The sequence below is a fragment of the Acanthopagrus latus genome, chromosome 21 (genome assembly GCF_904848185.1).
Source record: "Acanthopagrus latus isolate v.2019 chromosome 21, fAcaLat1.1, whole genome shotgun sequence".
In the NCBI taxonomy this organism is placed as follows: Eukaryota; Metazoa; Chordata; class Actinopteri; order Spariformes; family Sparidae; genus Acanthopagrus; species Acanthopagrus latus.
The window spans coordinates 25,188,918-25,211,470 of NC_051059.1; the positions used below are offsets into that span (position 1 = coordinate 25,188,918).

Sequence of the window (22,553 nt, forward strand, 5' to 3'; positions counted from 1 at the left end):
TTCCCCCCCTGCTGTCTAAAGTTTCTGATGTGGGAGGATGGAGACGCTCTGGACCAATCAGAGCTGCCGTTTGGCTCCAGCGTGTGTGTGTGTGTGTGTGTGTGTGTGTGTGTGTAGAGCTGTCCACGGTGCTGAAACACACTTGGAGCTCAGTGTTTTAGGTTACAGTAAGCTTGAACTTCGCAGCTCGCTCTCTCATTAAGTAAGTAGTCACACGTTATCGCTTTCCTCGCCGCTCGCTCCTCTTTTTTTACTCACTCACTGGAGTAAAACACACACACAAAAAAACCAAACAAACGTAAATGTGCCATCAACTTCTCATCAGCGCAGTCGGCGGCTCGTGCAGCAGCGACGGAGCCCGTTTGTGTTGGTGTTTATAATCCGTACATTAAATGGAAGCTGCGGCGGAGGGAACAGAAACTCCCCTCGCTCGCTGAGTCACGCAGGAGGAGACGAAGGCCGATTGTTTCTCTTCCTCTTTAATGTAACTAACGCTGAACGTGTATCTCTCACTTTCACTCGTATTGATCTCGATCACCGGTGTAGCTCGTGCATCATCGCTTCTAATGCCTCCCTCTCTCACACGCCTCCATCAATCTACATCTAGACTGCAGATCTATACACTGATGCCAGGTAGCAAACACAGCATGTCGGGTCCTGACTTGGATCAGACCAGCAGGTCCTGAGACCAGAAGAAGTTGACAAGGTTAGGCCATGACGTCCCCTTGCAGATACTGTAGAAAGAGACGATTTAAGAACTGTTCAATCGTCCGATATCGACAGTTCTGGTGGAGAGACGTGAACACTGACGGTGCACAGGAGAAAAGGTCATTTTTAGGTGGTTTATGTTACATTGTACATTTGAAGAATACCTACAGGCTTCATCCTACATATAAATCCCACTTACAGGGTCGAGTATTTCATGTATCTGTTTTATTTTTGTGTAATCTCTGCACGAGTTCTTGTTTCACGGCTGGAGACGGGCATGAAATGTCACACGTGGATGTAATAAATGTTCATGGGAGGACTCTGAACTCTGTGATTTCCTTCATTTACCTGGATGTGCACAGCTTTTACACTTTACACATGTTTTTGTTTTGCAGGTCCGTCACAGCGTCACACCACTTCCTGCCTCCTCCACGTTTATAACGAGGAGTTTAATCAAAGCCACTCACGCAGACAGATTCATTCTTACGTGGCATGCACGAGTGATTTGAGAGAGTTTGTTTGGCATCTATAAATGACGGCTCGTGTACAGACTAAAGGATTATGACGCCTTTATCTGAATTAAATTGGAATTCAATTAGGGGTCGTGCAAATCTGATCATTTTAAATCTAGATTAATTCCAAAGCCGTCAACAATCTCCTCTTGAAATTAACTGAGGAGATTATGGGACGTAGCGTCTTCTTACTTCTGTTTGTCAAGAAGCGAACCGGTGCTACGTGACGGAGCTGAAGGCTTCTTTCCCGATGTTAGCTCACAGGATGAAGTCTCTCTCAGCCTCAGTGTCACATGAAGGTGTAATTGCACGTTTTGGCCGCTTGGCTTCACAGCCTGGCGCTCGCTCTCTGTGACTGGAGGCGTTTATGAAGCTGAAACAGGAAGATTTACTGCAGGTTTGTGCCGTTACGAGGCTTTGGAACAGTTACGTTTTTTTTTTTTTTTTTGTCTCTTAAAGCTTTGAAGAGGCTTTAAAAAGGAATATTAACACTGACGAGGACATTCATCTCCATCACCTACACAGAATGTTATGAATCATCGCGGCCGGATGGCTTCTCCGTCCCTCACACCGTTTACATCTGAGTGTCGATCTCAGACACAAACTCGGTAATCTCCTGACCAGACTGCGGCCCACACGCCGAGCAAACATGTTACAAGAACATGAGCAACGCTTTGTTTCATCCCTCTCGTCTCTCGAGTGACGCCGCCCTCTGCCGCGGTGCGTTTGTCTGGCAAAAGACAGCAAAACGCACCCGAAGAGAGTTGAGACCTCGCTGTCTCAAATCTATTTTCATCTGCACGTGACCGAGGAGCATCAAACCGCTCGCGTCGCGGCTGCCAAAGAAACACTTTAGCGGGGAATTTGCGCGTTTGTGTCAAAGCGACAGAGCCGCTCTCCTCTGCAGCAGGGAAGAGCGGCGGGGCTGCAGAGAGAGTCGCTTCTCCTGAACGCAGCGCTGGTGCAAATCTCTGGGGTAATTAGTATCTTTGTGCCTATTGAACACATCAAAAATCCCGCGCTGTCACATCTCGCCGGCAGCTCCATAATGCACGGGGAGAGAGAGGGGGAGAGTGAGGGGGTTGGGATGAGTTGGTGGTGCCGAGGATTGTGGGAGGTTGAAGTGAATATCGCAATTTACGACGCCCGCTCGACAGAATGCCACCGAGGTTCAATAGAGATTTTCATCTGCAGGATAGAAGAGGGTGAGAAGCCTGCTTATAGAAACTGTGGGTGTAATGAGATGTACAGAAACCAAAAAAACAAAACAAGAGGAGACACTGGGACAGAAAAGATGAGAGAGGAGAAAAGAACGATGTGTGTGGAGGTGCAGACGAAACAGCTCCACTGGTTGTGACAGAGATAAATGTTTTTTTATTAAGGGGTGAGAGAGGAGACGGTGACGGTGGATCATCTGGATAAAATGTGGAGAAATCTGTGGAAGCTGCTTCTGAAGACGGACCACCGACGGCAAAGGTGGAAACTGCTGAGACTGTCGGGGCAGGAAGACTTGACAGCTTCATTATCTTCTTCTCATCTGACCTCACGTGAGACGCTTTTGTGTTTTTTCCTTAGTTAGCGGTGAGAGACATGAAGGTCGCGGTTCCTGCGAGTGTTTTTCATGATGTAAGTAAAGTTACAAGGAGCTTTTAAAAAACTTGTGCAACATACGACATTCTCTGTCCTCACACCTTCATCTGGGTGAGGAAAACTATTGAAAAACTCTTTAATTTAGGAGCTGCTGCGTCCATCTCACACATGTTCGTCACCATCTTGTGTCCGTTTGTGATTTCTCTGCCTCGCCCACACAGCTCTGGTCGTCGGCTCTCCCGAAAACTGCATTACTCATGTTATTACGCTCGTGTTCTGTCACTATCTACGTCACTATCGACGCCATCCTCTTTCTCACAGGTGGTGGTGCCTCCCTCACTGGTGCTAGCTCTCTGTTTGTTAGCAATATTAGCTTTAACGCCGGCTTCCTGGCTATCGGTCGCCTCCTCGCCAGCTCCCTCTTTTCTTTTATGGCAGTCAGATTCATGCGCAGGTCCTGACACACCAACATGAGCTTCAGCGGTACGTTTCTGAGGTCATGTGGCGCTTCTGACGCACAACAACACAAAATGACTCACACCGTTTTCAGTACAGCCGGCGTCTAAAACAAGCGCTGGACGTGGCCTGCAGCTCAAAAGGTCTGGCATCAGGGCGAGGATGTGTGTGAGCAGGCGTTCACCGATGAAACACTTCCTTCCTCTCAAAATATCCTTTTTAGTTTCTCTGGTATTCATTAAAGTTTGGATGTGAATCCGAGTCGGCTCCTTTCACCAGCTCTGGATGTACCAAATACGTGAAGTGGGTGGATTAGATTAACATGCTAACATCAGTCTGAGTGATTCAGTCGGAGCGACAAATGAAGTCATTAGTCATCCAAGGATTCTGTCAAAGACAGCCCTCGATCCTCCTCCGAGTCTTTGAATGCATCATTCAAATCAGTTTCATCAGCTAATGTCACCAACAAAACACCGTGCACATCTACGCTGACGGTGATTTAGCACAGATTTTTGTAATATTTTGATTCGGCGTACAGGAGCGGGACTCACCAGGATCATGTGGCCGGTGGAGATGTCCATGTTGGAGTGGGCGGGCTCTTCGCTCCAGGACGAGATGCTGCTGCGCGCCGACGGGCTGACAGCTTGACCGCCGTCGCTGAACTGAGACGACACGCTGTTGATCCTGGAGGAGATCGGCTCCGGGCGCTCGGTCGGGGGTTTGACCGCCATGCGCTGCCGACAGAGCTCCTGACGGGAGGGAAGGAAGAGGGGACACATTAGTCAATGTTGTCACGCTGTGGGGACCAACAGCATCGTAAATCAAGATGCTCAGTGGACGACTTCGACATGAACGATCAAATTCCTCATTTAAGACTCTTTTGCATGGCGCTGTTTCACTCTAATGACCATAAAGTGAAAACAATCATCTGTCACACGTCCAAACTGTTGATACATTTGACTTTCTTGCATGTTGTATGTTTTCTACACTGTGTCATTATTTGTCTGACGCCAGTGACTAAAATTCACGTTGCAGTGTAGCTGGATTACCGAGGCCACGTGATCATGTGCTCTCAGTTATCCATCTTGGAGTTGTGCGCTTGATTGTCAAGTATTTTTTAGCCACTTACTTCCTGAACTCAACAAACCATCCGGCGCACCAGGTTTTGTGATATAATAGTGAGTAATGCTGACTTCTCATGTAATAAGCTTCATTACTTCTGCTGACTAACGGGAAGTCCCAGAGTTTTAAACCTCAGTGTGACTTTCACAGATGCAGAAACGTAGTCGGGGTTGGATTGTTCAGACCTGCTTTGTTAAAAAAGTGTGAACCACCTGTGATTGGACGGCAGGAAGGCGCCGTCAAAACTTTGTCAAGACAAACCGACAAATCCTCTTTGGTAAGTGGATAAACGTCCGCAACTCCAGATTAGTTTAACATTTCTGAGTCAAAGCAGAGCCACAATAATCAGGTTTGTCATCAAAGGCTGGTGAATCGTGTCTGGCCGAGGAATTGTCCTCCTTACAAAGCTCATTCGTGATTATCCTCATTATTTTGTCTCCTCTTTCTGCGCTTGAAAGTTCAAAAGCTTAAAAAACACAAAAGTAAAAAATGGTCACTGTTTGCTTAATGAGCAAATGTGAGCACAATGGGAGGATCCAGGCGACAGGAAATTGGATTAATGTGTTCTGACCTTCATGGAAGAAACTTTCAGTCAAGACTTTCTGTGTCGTGCTCAGGAAAAAAAAACAAAAAAACACCACAGTAAAAGGTCGGCGAGGTGAGCGAGAGGCAGCTCGCTGAAATCCTGCAGACCGGTTGCAAAACATCTGTGCGAGAATGCCAAATGAGAAAAAAACTTTTCTAGCACACGGCAGTTAACCTCAGACTTCTGTTGCTCTGGCCAGCTTCCAGGATGTCGGTGAAAAACAGCGGTGCACGCTCAGCAAGCCTTCCCCGGACAAATAACAACTTTACAAGAAAAGTTTTCTGGCTGAGTCTGCCCGTCAGTGTCTCAGTAGAGAGATAAACACAACTTCTCCATTCATACTTCTGAACTGACCGTCATTGTCTGTCTGGATACGTGACCACAATGAAATGTTGACAATCATTGTTTCCTTCACGCCTTCGTCTCCAACACACAACTGCAATGAGCCACAACTGTGAATGACTGTCGCACTTCAGACGCCGTTGTTCCAAATATAGATTTCACTTGTTTTATGTCACAGGAAGATGACAAAGGTGAGACTGCATCACCCGTAAACATCCGACGAGAGTCTGAATCTCTGATTTCTGCACGATGATGCAGCAGATTGAAAAAAAAGAAACAAAACACGTCATGCTGTTGCTGAAGGATCAATCTGAACTTCGGAGATAACAGAGTAACATCATCGGCGTCTGCAAATGTCACGGCGAGCAGCTGCTAATCACCAAGTAGCATGTTTGACATTTTAGAAAGAAAATTACCCCCAAATTACAGCAGCATTTACCTCAAAATGTAAAGAAAATAACCCAAACATTATTTAATCATATGTTTCAGACTACTTGGAGACTGAGATGCAACAACTGTGATGAACTTTAATTCAGTGGCCTGTTGAAGGGAAGTTCAGAACAGTTGGATGTTTCCTGGAAATGTATGTTAAGTTGTTTATCGGAGCCTAACAGAATAATATTATTAAGTAATGGTGGCATTATTTCATCAATACTTTCTAGGTATTTTAGTCAAAAACTAAAAGACATAACAAGTTTGCTGTGATAATGGCGCTAGATTAAAAATGGGATCGTTAAAGTGATTACAATCCATTATTAGAGGGACGTAAATGAGTGTACCACATTTAATGGCAATCCATCCAGTAGTTATTGAGACATTTCACTGACGAGGGTTAGAAAACCAGTAAAATACACGTTCATTCCCCGTGTGACAATTAATACATCGGTAATCAATATGTCAGATCGATGTGACGTCGTGTGAGACAATAAACTCCCACCGCTCGGTTCATTCTGTGTAATCTTGGACGTCACATCCCTGCGCGTAACGTAAAACACACCTGTCACACCCGCTGCATGTGAAACCATAAATCACATCCATGCAGCAGAAGAACCCGCGGCTTTAATCTCTCTGGGTATCTGTGTTTCTTAATGAGAGTGATGCCGGTGATTAACTAACGGGCGCGTTTGATTGACGGTGGAGGTAATGCGAGCGGACCTTCATTAGTCCGTATCTGATCCAGGCTGATATCCTCGTAGGTCGGCGCGCTGACACTGATCTACGAGCTCGGACACAGACTCATAAATGTGTGCAGGTTATTAAAGTGCTCCGGTACCTTCGGGCCCGGTGGAGATGATGCTGACACAAACATGCAGCCAGACACCGAACAGGAGGAAGAGCCGAGTTACACAGATGCTGCAGCTCTATTTCTGATCCGTTTGAGTACTGATGATGGTTCAATTTATTTATCTAAAGAAAAACGACAGTTTCTAGAGTCTCTTGAGTCACTACATGGCTTCCTTGGACTCAACTCTGATTGGCCAATTTCTTTTAGCGTTTGAAATTTCATAAACGTGAAACCACTGGATGTTTTAATGCCATTTCTGGACATTTCCAGCTTTATTTCTGGTGACATATACTCAGATTTTCCACGACATCTTTGTGCCAACACACGGAGCACAGTGAGACCTGAACCACGTGGTTTTTCTGCCCTTAACCCGACCAAAACTTCACGACACAACATTCAAAACTGAAAACAAAAAGAAATGTAAAGTTGGTGTGTGTCCATGTTTCACTGCAGAGAAAAACAACTGACGCTGGGCAACATTTTCTCCAACATCACCGTAATTTATTCAAATGTTTGATTGATAGTTGGAGGGTTGAAATGATTTATCATTTTTAATTGTGCGTCTGTGGTTACAGATCTGCAGAGCTGCTGTAAATCACCATACATATCTCACGATAAGACCATTTTTAATCAATATTCTGCATCGAATGATTAATTCCTTTAATGGTTACATGCATAATGACTGGATGAATGTATAATGAGGCTTTGCATCGCAACACTTTGATGGACCGACTTAACCGCCGTGCTGGTTTTTTTTTAAGCGACATGGAACTTGAAATATGTCGAGTAAAATAAAATCTTCAGTTGTTTTTAGTGAATATCAGGCGTCAGAAGTCTGCTGCCAGGATTTTAACTAGAACAAGAGAGAGACTGAGTATCAGCATCCAGAATCTTTTAGGGTTGATTTTAAAGTGGCTTTCACAAAGCTCAACTATGTGTCCTTTTATAAATCCTTCACAGCCTCGTAGATCCTCTGCTGACATTATTTTTAAAGATACAAACTGTCGCCAACATAAGAAAAAAAAACCCTCAACTCTGCCATTTTTAACCACCTCACCTGCCGTCTCTCCTCCCAGCTTTTGCGAACTTTCTTCCTTTCTTTCTTGCTTCCTCACTTTTAGCGTAAAGCACTTGTATGAAAGCCGATTCAAAAGTAAAGTTTATCACCTGTCTGTTTGTTTGCTGGTTGGATTGTCGGCAGGATGACACAAAAACCACCGGAGGGATTTCCACAAAACTTAAGAGAGCCAAGAACAGACGCCATCAGCTTCAGACGAGGACGTGGATGAAGGGACCAATCCAGGAATTTGGTTCGATTTTGTTAATTTCTCAGGCGTATTTGTGTGGCAAACAGGGATTGTTGGTCCTTGGCGGAGGTATGCGCTCTACTGTTTGCCATTCTGATTAACACATTAGCACATCGCTGCCTCTCATGCTCGGTACTCATTTGATTGCTCGGTCTGCGCATTATTTACACTTTCTTCAATTTCTTTCTTTTAAAATCATCTTTATTGTTCCGTCACTGTATTGTAAGCTACAAGACAGTAAATATGAATACATTTTATTCTTTATATCATTATTGTCATATCTATTATTATTTTCAAACCTCCAGTTTGGAGAAACTGACACCGATATTGAATTTCTTGGATTAAAGCTGCAAGTTTCCTCCCATCGTCCACCTTTTTATTTGAACAGCATCATTCGGAGCGTCGTGCAGAACTTTTCCTGGCGAGGATGAATAAATGTCACCGCATGTTTCACAGACAGAGTCGTTTTTTTAAGGACGCACTAACTGGCCAATTCAATCCGTCTAATAAAATCCAAATATTGGCCCCATAAACTGTTTCTAACCCTTCTGGCTGCTGAGCGTCACCAGTTTGTCTGGTTTCCTGTCGGCGCCTCCTGTGTTTTTATCTCGGCGCCCCGATCAGCGATCAACAACACGCTGCATTGTGGGTGTTTTTCTTTTTTTTCAGGCCCGCACGGTGAACTTTTGCCGCAGCAGCAAATTCTTTTATGATGTAATTAAAACTGATTCAAAATGGCTTCCCCTGGAGAGCCAATTAGGGGACAAAAAGGCAAAAAATATTTAAAAAAAAAACAATAATAATTGAAGGAACAATAGAACCACGGAGTCCAAACATCACACATTCACAGTCTCCTCCTGGAGCCGCACGAACACAAGTGTCTTTATTTACAGTGTATTGATTTTTAGACGAGCTGCACTTCATCAGGTGGCGAGAGGCGTCACGTTTATCACTCCGGGTTATAATCAGGACGGAGATCCCGGGGTGCATCCTCCAGCTCTGCCTGTTATTTGTGGACTTACAGAGTTAATGACAGAGTGGGCGAGACTGACAACGAGCTCGTTCGGTCTCTGTGGTCGCGGCCGATCTCTTTAAAGACACTGAAACACTGAATTTAGTTCCTTACACCACAGATTCGGATAAATTGCCTCTACTTTATATTTGTTTCCATGCTAATTAAAGTGATTTCCTTCCTTCCTGTAAATTGTTGGTTTTTAGTTCATGTCAGTATGCAGCTCCAGTATGTTATTAAAATCTACTTGGACCTTAAAGGAACAATTCAACCCACAAAATGGCAAATTCAGTCACCCAGATGCTGGTGGACAAAAAAAAAAAAATAGTCGGTCTACAAAACATTTTCTGGAGCTTCACAGCAAAACAGAGCTGCAGCGAAACGACTGAAGTAGATGATCAGAAACACGTCGTCTGCAGAAGATCCCACATTGATCAGGAAAGACGTGTTTTACACCCTGAAATCTTCACTGACGCTGCTAAGCTAAACGCGTTAGCATCCACTTCGTCTGGGCGCACGAGCTTGACCGCACATCAAGGGTGTAAATAACGTCTTTCTCAAATAAATCTTGGCTTCCAGAGACTTGTCTTATGCCTGATGAGCTGTTTGGAGCCATTTTTTTCCCTCTGATTGTCTTTTTAATGTTACAAACAATCCCCAGCTGCTTGAGTCGAGATTGCTGCAACACAGTTTGGCACAAAAGCTTCAAAAGATGTTCTGTAGACAACGAAACTTCAGAGAGGTTTAATACAATGACTAAAACTTTCAAATCTCTCTAATGTTACATTATTATTGCAGGAGACACGGCAGCATGCAGAGGCTGATCTGAAAACAGTGTTCAAGGACGTCCAACAGCTCCGTCCTGCGCCGCACGTCCACATCATCTCATTTTTCTGTCTTCTGGATTGGTGTTTTTTTTTCCCCTGACAGCTCATGAATGAAATGCGTTTTGTCAGGTCTTACATCCTACATCCATTTTCTCCGCAACTGCATTATCTTTGAATAATCATAAATAAAGGTGGACAAATGTTCACCGTGATGGATTGCACGAGCTTTAAGTCTTAAGTCGAATTGATTTAAAAAAGAAAAAAAGAACCGAAATGAATGAAAACAAATGTCTGTCTGGACGAAGAGAATCAATCTTTAAAAGCGATTCTCAGCACGTGACCCATCGGTGAGCTCGTCATCTGAATAACTGAAATGTACAACTGCACGTCTCCATCGCTGCTAAACGACGAGACTCGTCATTGATCCACGCAACGGCGTATTCACACCAAAGTTGGTACTAAACACAGTTCCTTGTTTCGTGTGTTTTTAATTTTGTTTCCCGATCTGACACTAAAAAATTAAAAGCCTTGATGCAAAAAACACTTAAACACATAAAGTACCAGAAAATGAAGCGCAGTAATAAACATGTTGGGAGTGTTGAAGCTGGTGAAGGCCTCATCAGCCCTCCCTGCATGAATAAATGTTAAAAGAAAAAAAGCCCAACAACCCCCTCTCATGGGCGCCATGCCAGGGAATCCACTTGGCGCCACATGACCGTCTCGAATCATGCATCAACCCCGGGGGCAACGGCGGGCGTGTCGGTGGCGGGAGGCGTGTGCCGCCACCAAAGCAACCCCTCTTTATTAAAGCCCGCTAATGGGTTGGGGGGGGACCGGGTTGTTTGGGGGGTCGGGGTGTGTCAGCAGGGCCCACAGGGGCGCCTCTGTTTACATGCCCCCTCTGACCAAAACAAATGTCGGGGCCTTCACCCGAGCGCCTGAGCAAACAAACAAATAAAAGGGGGGAACGTGAAACAACATGGTGGAGTCGGAGGGGAGGGAGGACGAGGGGGAGACTGAAGGGCTGAGGAGAAACGTAGGAGGGTGTTTGATACGGATCCAGTTCTGACACCATTACGTCTGGACTGCGGCTGCCAAAAGCTTATTCGGCCGGTGATAAACATATTGTAATGTGGCCGTTCACCATGCCAGGAAATAAATCCACAAAAAGTACAAGACTGAGAGTCCTATTTAGAAAGAAACAAAAAGCTCCACCGAGGGATTAAAGTTGACATATTCGTCCTATTGGCACTTAAAAACTGTTTTATTTAAAAAAAAATACATCATCACCACCAAACAGTAAGCGGCTCATTACTTACTTTTCCACTTCAGTACTGTATGTTAATTAAAGCAAAAACTAGAGAAATGAATGTCAAAGACTCAGCTCGTTTCTATTGTATACTAAAGTCAGTGAAACAAAGCTAGCATGCTAATCCTCACAGCGTAGGGTCGGCTCATTCCAGGCGCTGAATGAGGAAAAGCGCCGACTCAACATCGCCTGACGACCGCCGACTTTTGTGTAAGTGCAGGTGAAATCAAACCTGTAGAGAACCGACTGAACGCAGGACTGGGTTAAAGGTGTTTGAGGAACTATCTGATGGAAATGCTCAATGCTAAAGCTAACACGTGGTATCTAACGCTTTCAAGTTACGATTGGAGTCTAAAACTTGATTAAAGGTCCAATATACAGCAAAAGAAACTACCAAGTGCTCAAACTCTGGTGACCAAACCGACCCAAAACATCAGTATCTGTTGGGAATGAGACTCAACAATGGAGTTTCTCACATTTTGGACATTTAAAGACAACGTAGAAACAAATCTAAGTTGTTGCAACGCTTAATTCAAAAAGTCGTGTTCGCCACGGGAATCTGGACCTTTAATTTCACGGTAACTGTAGGAACATTTATCAACGTGTTTATCGCCTGTCTGGACTGAGACGACTTAAACTGGCTGCTTTACATGAACTTCGTCTGTTGTTTCTGTTCACCTGATGTGCTTTTTATGCGTCTTTATGTTCCGTGTTGCCTCTCGAAGGACGATTAAGTTTGTTATCTGAGTATCTACATATTATCCGACCCAGTTTGTTCACTCCAGCGCTTGTTGGATGGTTGAAGACTTTGAAAATGGTGGAAATTAAACTACCTTTGAGTCTGTGTTACATGGAGGCTCTCAGATTCACCTCTGGCTGCACAGAACACCAGAACTTCACACTGAGATCCAGTTTGAAGCTACAAATTCAACTGGCGCTGCTGATAGTCCTGGTGCTGAATAATAATGATTAATCTCTTTGGAATCAAATCAAGATGACCAGAACACTACTGATTAACTACATGATGTGGAACATGAGTTATGTTTGCTTGTGTAACTGGGATGTACTGGAAAATGTTTTGTGCACTTATTCTTGGGCAGCTTAAAGACGATGTTATCGATGTTATCGTGCCTGTTGAAGGAAATTGACCGGAGACAGAAAACAGGGACGGGGTGAGAAGTATCGTACTAAAACAATATGTTAGCGAGTCATTAGATCTCGTCTTGTGTTTTAAAGACTTGAGAAAAATATGCAAATATATTCTCTTCCAAAGCATTTCTCACGGTTTTTTTTTTTTTAAAAGACATTTCACGGCGATGATATCTGAGAATGAGATAACTTCAAGATAATATCTGTTGATTTGGGGCTCTGCTGCAATCAAGAGCGGTGATATCTCAGCCTGCTGCCGGATAGTTTCCTCTACATCGAAGGGAGGAAAAAGAGACTTTTAAGAGGAGATAAAAAGTTTGATTCAGATGTGAAGATAAACCAAATGTTGTAAACTCCCATGTCGGCTGCAGAGTAATCCAGGGACTGACTGACTGACTGACGAGCATCATCCACCGTCTCCCCGCCCAGCGCTCAGACACGGTCCACGCGCTCCTCCGTCGCCAACGCCTGTCAATCAGTGTCTCCTTTGTCGAGTGTCGGCCAATCCCATGTCGCCGTTTCACCGGGAGCGCTTGATTGACAAGCCTGGGGAGAGCTGAAGGGGTGGAGGCGATTCGGAGGGGAGGTGGTGACGCCGTGAAGGGAAGACTCAACAAAAAACAAAAAAAAAAAAGTGCGTGAGTGGGGCCACAATCGAACGCCGCCAAGGGCAAGAGTCATTAACATGCAGGAGCTGGTGTGTGTGTGTGCATGTGTGTGTGTGTTTGTGTGTGTACCTCTGTGTGTGTGTGTGTGTGTGTGTGTTTGACAGCCCAGTATGAAGGAGCTGCAGTAGTAAGGCCGTCAGGCAGCCTGCCGCTTCCTGTCTGCTTTAATTGCATGTAGCCCCAGAGACTGCGCACACACACACACACACACACACACACACGCACACGCACACACACAGCCCAGGGAACCCCTCTTACACGGCAGCGCTGACAAAGAGACGAGGCTTACACGGCTAAGATGGGAGCTGAACACTGAGGTCTTTCACTGAGGATGACGGCGGCTCGCTTGTCGAGACTCGATAAAGACGACGGAGGGGAAGAAGAAGAAGAAGAAGAAGAAGAAGAAGAAGAAGAGGAGCTCTCGGGAGTCTGCTGAGCAGAGCGAGAGCCGAGCAAACCTCCCAGAGAGCGAGCAACGCCAATGTTTTCTTCCGTTAGCCATTAATCAGATAAATAATGCGTAAACACAGTTCTACGTGTGCATTTTTAATTAGCAGTTTTCCAATTAGAGGCTTTGCTGCAGAATCTCGGAGGCGAGCGAGCGTGAAGATAAAAGTTCGTCTCACTGAGGGGAAAGTAAATATTGTATGTAGAGAGCAGAAGGTGTGCCGCCTGTCAGAAACTGTCTCTGCATGCAGGTTGTTTCAGTTGTTACCTGTTGGTCAGAAACATGCACACAACTCCAGTATTACAACTTCCTCTTAATGTACCTGCATCAGGTATTTTGTCATTGTAATCTGTGAACTCTGCTGCTGGAGGGTGATCCCTCCTCTGCAGCTCTTACTGAACTCTCTTCCATTTTTCTTTTCTCGAGGCTGAAACAACAAACCCACCAAAACATTCAGAACTTTTCTTAAAATAGTCCAAATCCACCACAACACTAGCAACCAAGTGTAAAAACCACCAACAACAGAGAGTTTAACATAAATGATCCACTTTTATCTATTAGCATGTCATTACAATATAAGATTAACAGCTTATATCGACTGCATTAAAGTAAATTGAATAAGAAATGTAGCAAACAAATGTACAAATGTAGTTTTCTTCAACGCTGCAAAAATATGTGGTAAAACCATAAAAACTGGATGTTTTTTGCCCGTAAATAAGTTAAAAAATCTGCCAAAGGGAACAAGTAGAAATTTCCTGGAATCAAATCTGACTGAAATGTTACTTTCAAGGTGATTGTGTCTTAAATGTGTCTTAACTGGAAATTTGTACAAATATGAATATGAATTAAATTAAAAGATAATTCCTGAAAATCCTGGACTGAATAAACTCATCGACAGCGTATATACGTACTGATTAATAAACTACATGTAGCCTCCTGCTGGGTTTCAGTTCTCCCTCTCTAAATATTAAAAACAGAACACCTGGGTGAACGTTCAGGTGAAATAAATGTAAATTTATTGTAAATATTCGGCCAAGATTTCAAACTTTGCAATATATGTCCTGCAAAAAAGCATTAAATTATACATCTGTCTGTTTTGCTTTTCTTCTGCAACTTTTATAAAGGAAATAAATACACAATTTGAAATGAAAAATCTAGAATAATCAACTAAAAAGGTATCAACACTTTTATATAAAAGGTCATAAGACAAAATCCTGCTCATATTGTTTGTATTTCAATATATACACAGCAGACATGCATGTAAAGTTGCAGAATGAAGGAGTAGTAGTGTGAAGGATAAAAGATTTAATGGGTTTTTGCAAAATGTGAAAAACACACTCAGTTTGATTCAAACAGACTGAAAAAACCAACAGCTCATATATAATTTCCCATCTTCTTCCCCCACAATAAGTCTTTATGCAGAAATGTACATTATGACTCTTTACAGGTCCCAGGTGACGAGGTAAACCTCTAACAGCAGCAGCAGCAGCAGCACAGTCTATTTCAAAATAAAAAATAAAAAAAATCCTCCTGGAGAAGAGCATAAAATGTAAGCACTTAGGGGACGAGCCGGGCTCATTATAAAATCAATGCTCACAGGACCACTCTCATTTAAAAACATGGTGGGGAAAAGGTCAGACAGACAGAGAAAAAATCTCAATCTAATTCTTTGCTCAAAAAAAAAAAAGCCACTTAATATTGGATTCTGTAAATTAAATTTCACACCAGCTATTCTGGCCAAAGGATAATTACAGCAAGCAAGCAAAGAAGAAGGAGGAGGAGGAGGAGGAGGAGCAGGAGGAGGAGGAGGAGGAGGAGCAGGAGGAGGAGGAGGAGCAGGAGGAGGAGGAGGAGGAGGAGCAGGAGGAGGAGGAGGAGGAGGAGGAGGAGGAGGAGCAGGAGGAGGAGCAGGAGGAGGAGGAGGAGGAGGAGCAGGAGGAGGAGGAGGAGGAGGAGGAGGAGGAGGAGCAGGAGGTGGAGGTGCAGGAGGAGGAGCTGGAGGAGGAGAAGGATGAGGAGGAGGAGGAGGAGGAGGAGGAGGAGGAGGAGGAGGAGGAGGAGCAGGAGCAGGAGGAGGAGGAGGAGCAGGAGGAGGAGGAGGAGGAGGAGCAGGAGGAGGAGGAGGAGGAGGAGGAGGAGGAGGAGGAGGAGGAGGAGGAGGAGGAGGAGAAATGACTCGGGGTGGAAAAACCTGTTGGATTGGTGAAATTGCTTCATGTGTCAAACAACAAATTATCGCAGGCCGACCGAGACGAGTCCAGCGATCAGCACACGGCATCAATCACAAGATAAAAAAATAAATAACCTGCAGCTGAAGTCGACTGTGTTTGTCTCCAAAATAAAAAGGTTCTCATCTCAAAGCTGCTAAAGCTTCAACTCAATATGTTTAATAATGTCGCAATGACTCTAGTCAGATTTTATATCAGAGTTCAGGAGTCTGCTGAACCACATTATGTTTAATTTCATCTGTCCTTGCCTTCTTTTTCCTCTCTGGTGTATTTATATAAATTGTTTTACCTCTGAACATGATCAGGGAACGACCGGTTAGTTGTAATCAAGGAGGTTAATAAGCTGCTTTCTGCTTTCAGTCCACTTCGTTTATCTGAAAACGTTCCAGTTACTTTGCTGATTCAGACGCGTCAGTGTGCTGACGTGCGACCAATCAGAGAGTGCTGTGGGCGGGACTGAGTGGTGACGTCACTCAGATAGAGACGCAGCGTCACAAAGTGAATTCATTTTGTCAGCTGGACACACACACACACACACACACACACACACTGATAAATGCAGAATATCTGCCCCAGTAATCAAAGCCAGGCACCGGTTCCTGATCGGTCGGCACCGATATATTGATAAGCTTCTCATCAAACGGCTAACGTTAGCTTTTAATCTATTGGTTTCAGAGCTCCACATGTTAAAATAATTAATACTGCAACTATTCTAAAGGATAATGTGATTGAAATGTGATTCATGATCACTGGACAATGTTTTCTTGCATCCCAGAGTCGATTTCAGTGGATGTCATGGCGCAGTAGCACCTCCTACCTGATAGGTGGCGGTAGCATCGCTGGTGGTGTCTGTTCCCAGGTTGGTGAGCTTCTCCTTCAGCTTGTGGTGGGAGCGGTGGCGGAGGCAGTAGACCACGGTGGAGGCCAGCAGCACGCCGACGATGCACAGGATGGAGACGACGGTGAGGATGAGGAACTTGGTCGACTCGGCCTGGCTGTACTTGGTGGGGATCTGGTTGATTTGGCTTCCCTGTGGGAAGAAGAAGAGCAGATAGACGAAGGTCAATAATGTGTTTCTATTATTATTTTTTCTGTGTGAGGTGAGAGGTTTCCTGTGCAGCTCGGCAGGTAGAGCGCGGCGCTCTCACAGGGAACACGAGAGCTTTGATTCAACCACTCTGCTAAAAATGTCCGAGCGTGTGATGGCAGCTTTTGGAAATAAACTGCAGGGGTGTGAAACTATGCACCACAAAAAAAAAAAAAAAAAGAAAGAAAGGAAGTGATCGAGAGGTGGTTTCACCGACCAATCAGACAAGAGGTTCTGATCTGTGACGTCATCTGCTGGAGTGTTTGATTGGGAAACGAACCGACAGCGAATCCTGGCGCAGGGTTCGATACCTCCGGATTAAAAGCTTCCGCCAAATGTTCCACAAAACACGTCACACTGAAATCACTTGTGATCTATTTGAACCCTTTTTTTTTTATTTTTTAAAAGCACTGATTCGTTTTTTTTTGCTTCCATTAATTTCATCCCAAACAACTGTTTGATTGTACATCAGTACAGATGAAAGCGAACATCACATGGGTCCTTCCCCCCCCCCCTTTTTTTTTTTTTTCGGGAAAGACATAAATATGCATATCACTGTGCTCGATGAAAAGTATAATCACAAGCGTTTGTTCCACCATCTGTGCCCAGGAGTGCACAGAATGCATAAAACTCCCGTGTTAGCAGAGCGTTCTGTATGTGCCTCGACAGCCCGACGCAGCGTTTCCCTGCAGCGGAGGAAATATTCCGCCTCTGTGAACGGCGGCAACAGACGTTCTGCCAGTTTTCGACCCCGGCAGCAACTTTAATCCAGCGCGTGAGAACCAGATCCTTCATCAAACAACCGGAGATGAAAGATTTCTGATGCTTACGATAACACAATGGACACATACTGTACCGCGAATAAGTCCCTGTTTGAACTGCTCCTCGAGCGTGTAAAAAAAAAAAAAAAAAAAAAAAAGCGCGGCAACAATTCGAGCGAGTGGAAGTAAGTCTTATTGAACGTTACGAGCTGCTGCAGCTCCCACCGCCGCTCGCTGTTCATTTTCAGACACTAAGCGAGCTCAAGATAATGGGCCTGTTGCGTTTTTCTACCTGGCGACTACGAGTTCACAATAGGCAACATAATTCCCCATTATTACACACGGCGTAATGATCCTGACAACAAAGAGCCGGCGCTGGAGAGAGGGAGCTACAAATTGCGCTGCCAACGACGAGGCCTCCGATTCCTCCTGACAGAGAATTATCAAAAGAAATCAATCGCACAAAAAAAAAAAAAAAAAAAGTGTTTTTCACATCTCTGCAGCACAGTTGAAGATAAACTTTCCCTCCTATTAACTGGCACGGAAATGTTAAAAAAAAAAAAAAAAAAAAACCTTGCCTGTAGCTCACCATTAGCCTGCTCTCGGTAATTCTGTGCTACATATTCAGCTTGTTTAGTCTCATTTTCTGGAGGAGAAAGGTGCTCTCAGCCTCACAAGAAAGGCAGCGGGCTTGTGAAAGGAGGAGGAGGAGGAGGAGGAGGAGGAGGAGGAGGAGGAGGAGGAGGAGGAGGAGGAGGAGGAAGGGGGGGTGAAGGGGAGAAAAAAAAACAAAACAAAATCCCTGTCCCTCGGTGGTAGAGGTCACAGAGATTAGGCGAGGTGCGGCGTGGTGAGTTAATGGAAAGGAGGCTTTGAAAGCGGCCGGGAGAGAAAAGGGGGGGGCGGCCTTGTCGAATCCCTCCTGCCTGCCTGTCAGCACTGAGAAACCCTGAAACCCTGAAACCCTGAAACCCTGGGAGGTGGGAAAAGGAGCGCTCTCGCCTGCACACGGATTGTTCTGGAATTCTTGTGAGGTTTCAGGGAGTGACCCCCACCGCCACCACCACCACCACCTCTCCGCCACCCCCCCCCCGTATGATTTCATTCATTGCTGCTTCTGCATTCAGCACCTGATAAAGAGCGCCTGCAGAAAAGACCCACAATGGGGGACAACAGTTGTCCGACGCTTTGTGGGGTGTCCAATTTGCTTGGGGAGCTCTAAGCCGTACTGTAAAAGCTGGTTGCATAGTAATGTGACGGCCTTGAAAGGAAACAGTGGGCGTCTCTGACTGGGGGGGGCGCTGCACTAAAGAACTCAACTCCAACGCTCAAGGAAGAAAATAAAAGAAAATATATAATAAAAAAAAAAAACGGAACGGAAAATGTGAGAAAGTGCAGTGCGTAGAGAAGATCTACCTACTCGTAGCAGCGAACTACAACCGAGGTCGTTCATGAAAACTCGGCATCTGTTTATGTTTAAGATTCATACGGCTGCGGATATTAATATTACACGAGACGTCCGTGAAAGGAAAAAAAAAAAAATTGATTGGTATTTTTAATGTGTCTGGTTATTCATGTGATCTCACTATGAGAGAACACAGCAGAGAAATAAAACAGGAAAAAAAAAGGAAAATCAGCCGCCGAGGAAGCGTTTTAAACACAAAAGTATCCGAGCAGCAGCCTGTCCGCGTCCAGGCCATTAATAATACATTACTGCTGATTCCACATGCTTCCCCTGCAATCATCCCTCGCAAAATGTGTGTGTGTGTTTTTTCTTCTTTTTTTTTTTCTTTACCACGGCTCAAATAACTTCATTTGTCATTTTGGTCCCCGAGTCGTCTCATTGTTTTGTCAAATGAAGTTTCATGGAGAGGGATTGCATCGAGCCCGGCTCGTAACGGCCCATAATTCAAGACTCTAACTGTAACAGCTCAGTCATCTTTCACAGGACAGATGCCGGCGTTTTCCAAAGCACTCCTCCTCCTCCTCCTCCTCCTCCTCCTCCTCGTCCTCCACCACCCCCGCCTCCTCACACACACTCACTGATTCCACCTCCACCCCCCCCCCCTCCTCCTCCTCCTCCCGCTCTCTTCATCATGGCTGCCTAGCATGTCTGTCTATTGATTCAAACAAATGTAGCCTGACCCCACCTGCTTAATCAAGTTTGGTTTGCAGTTGTTAGTAACAGTAAAAAAAAAAAAGGGGGGGGTGGAGGAGTGTGTGTCTCAGTGTGTGTCTCAGTGTGTGTGTCTCAGTGTGTGTGTCTCGGTGTGTGTGTCTCAGTGTGTGTGTCTCAGTGTGTGTGTGTGGCGTACGACTTGTTAGTTTGGCGGCGATGAGAAACGAGGCGGCCGCTCTGGCCGCGCCGCAGAGGCAGATGTGGCAGAAATTCGCAATGATTGAAAATCAAATGTTTGCTCAGGACGGGAGGCGGAACGAGCGCGCGGTCGCTGCCGTGCAGAGCGGCTGTGTAACCTTTTTCACCGCAAACGCAGCATGAAACACTTAAATACTGAGCAGAAAAGTGTCGAACGCCCATGTCTGCACAGCCGTATTTGCATTCTCGTCATAAGTGTGTCACCTACGCTCCTGTTTGGCAGCTCTGCAGCTCCGAGGCCTCACTCCACTCTCCCTCCTGTGGCTTAACACTTTCAATCAAATTACATGTTGAGGGTTCGATGTAGAGAGGCCGAACCGCAGCAGAAAATAAGGAGAAGATTGTGGAGAAGATAAAGGAATAATCAGCGTGACTGTGGTGTTAATTCAGTAGTCAAAAAAAGGATCACAGCCAGAGAGAAATGACACTCCAGGCTTTAATCTGGACCGTTCCTGGCGCGTATGTCAGGTTTTATTTAAATCATATGACGCAGGATGGGAAAAAAAAAGGATAGAAGATGTTCCTGTTTGTTTGTTCCTGGAGGAAAATCAAACGTTTCGATCAAGTCTGCTCCGACGGGCGGCAGAATATGAAAGCAGAAAAAAAATATTGTCTCCCCAAAAGGCAGAAAGGGGAGAAGGGAGTTCCTTTCATGCCTCCACCTCCTATTGTCCATCTGCCCCGGCTAACAAAAAAAAAAAAAAAAAAGCGATTGTACTTGCAAATTTTTTCATTTCACATAGGCAAACGTGATTTGACAGTGTGCAGCTCCTCCTCGCTGAAAGGCATTAACATAGCCCCGTCAAGGATGCTGGCTGGCTGACTGGCTGTATACGCTGCTGGGTTCAGCCCTTTTCAGCTAATATCAGACCCACAGACAGGCAGGCAGGCAGGCAGGCAGGCAGGCAGGCAGGCAGGCAGGCGTCTCGTTACAGGAGGGGAAGAGAATAACAAAAAAAAACAAAAAAAAAAACAATGCTCAAAAAGCGAGGGAAAGGAAACTATCTGGAGGGTATCATAATTTCTCTTCTGGTGAATTTTTGATTCAGATTTGCATGAAAACCGTCTCCTGCCTCCATCAACGCCCAGCGTGACGTGCAGGAAGCGCTCGGATCCGTCTTCACGTGAAAACCTGCAGTCGAAATCAATTAAGAAATCGTAATCAAAGCGGTTTCAAAGAGTGTGTGGCGAGTAAATGTGTGTGTGAGAGGCTTTTGGATTGTGGATTTGAGATGGAGGTTTGGTGGTGGAGGGGTTAGGTGTGTGTGTGTGCATATGTGTGTGTGCGTGTGTGTGTGTGTGTGGATTAGCCAGGCTCCCATAGACAAAAGGCAGATGGATTTGCACGGCTCCGGCTTATTCAGGACGGGTGAAAAAAGGTCAGAGGGAGAGCGGCGGCCGGCTATTGTTTTCCTCCACGACGACTGCTGTAGGAAACAAAGATCCGTCCCTCACCTCCGATTCATCCCGGGGCCTTTGAAAAAAGTTCAGCCGGGGTTTTTTTTTTTTTAAGCCAAATGCTCTCAGCCAGCGGGAACGCAACTGCCGACACACATGCGTGCACGTAAAGCGCGCACACACGGAGCCCCACATGTAAGTAGGTGGATCTATCGATTGCGTTCGTGCGGGCCGATCTGCAAAGAGGTTTTAAATTTGATACGCTGGCATCTGCAGGTGCACACTCGCATGTCATTCTGCACAACGCGCCCACGCACACTCAGACACTCCAACACTGCACATGCCTGCACACTTGTGAGAAACGAAAAAAAAAACAAAAAAAACACACACACACAAAAACACCAAAAATATCATAATTCACCTTCATCAACACGGACGCAGAGTGTCACTTTAAATGTTTCCTCCGCCAGACAAACAGTGAGAATCAGTTTTCTCAGTGATATCACACATTGCATACAAATGAGGAGACTCCTCCAACTTGAAAATCACTTGCAACATTTCCAAAAAAAAAAAAAAAAAAGAAGCAAAGCCATGTTTAAAGTTTGCACTCCAGCGGTGTGAAGCCGCAGCCGGAGAGCATTAAAAACAGCAGCAAATCCCGTTAAATGAAATGTTATTACGATGTTACGGTGAGATGCAGCTGCATGAAGCCCCCATCAGCCAGGGCGCGCCGTCAATCAGTGTCGAAACTCCACGGATACTCCCATCGCATGTCACCTCAGAAAGCTCACTTGTGGCCGAGACTAATCAATTTCTAAAAAGAGAAATGTGCAGAAGCATTTCTGTGACCGAGGATCTCCAAGACAGCAGCAAAAATAATGATGTGCACGATGTGAGAAGAATCAAATGAAATAAGGGATGGAGTGTTAAAATATGCAGAACGCAACTCCCCAATCCAACAGAGGGACGAGGAGGAGAAGCGACAGCAGGACAGACTCGTCATCTTTCACATTTCGTCAAGATTTTTTTTTTTTTTTTTTTTTTAGGAAGAGAAACGGCAGCAGAAGCCGACGGTTGGAAGGAAAACCAGATCACATTAACATGCAGAACAATAATTATGTCCTACCAAAAATCCATGGCGAGGTGATGCAACAGACACCTCCTTCTCCTCCCGCGTCTATTTCCCATTTCCAGTCCGACACCACCGACTCAGAGACAGCAGCACACCGGCAGTGGCAGCAGAGGAGGAGGAAGAAGAGGAGGAGGAGGAGGAGGAGGAGGAGGAGGTGGGGAGAGTGAGTGGGAAAAAGAGGGAGTTTCATCACCTCCCATCATCCCTTCCCTTCTCTCTCCTTTGAAATGAAAAAAATAAAAAAAGAAA

The 22,553-nt window shown here is 45.1% G+C and overlaps 1 protein-coding gene across 3 annotated transcripts in view; it reads right to left on the bottom strand.

Annotated features, from left to right (window-relative positions):
- The window catches only part of LOC119011520 (receptor-type tyrosine-protein phosphatase N2-like), a 188,626-nt gene that overhangs the window by 39,162 nt on the left and 126,911 nt on the right, over positions 1-22,553 (bottom strand). For all 3 annotated transcript variants that reach the window (XM_037084709.1, XM_037084711.1, XM_037084710.1), the window contains exons 13-14: positions 16,367-16,579; positions 3,818-4,015 (exon numbers count right to left, since the gene is read on the bottom strand). In XM_037084709.1, coding sequence (XP_036940604.1) covers positions 3,818-4,015; positions 16,367-16,579 — 411 coding nt within the window. The remainder of the gene's footprint in view (positions 1-3,817; positions 4,016-16,366; positions 16,580-22,553) is intronic.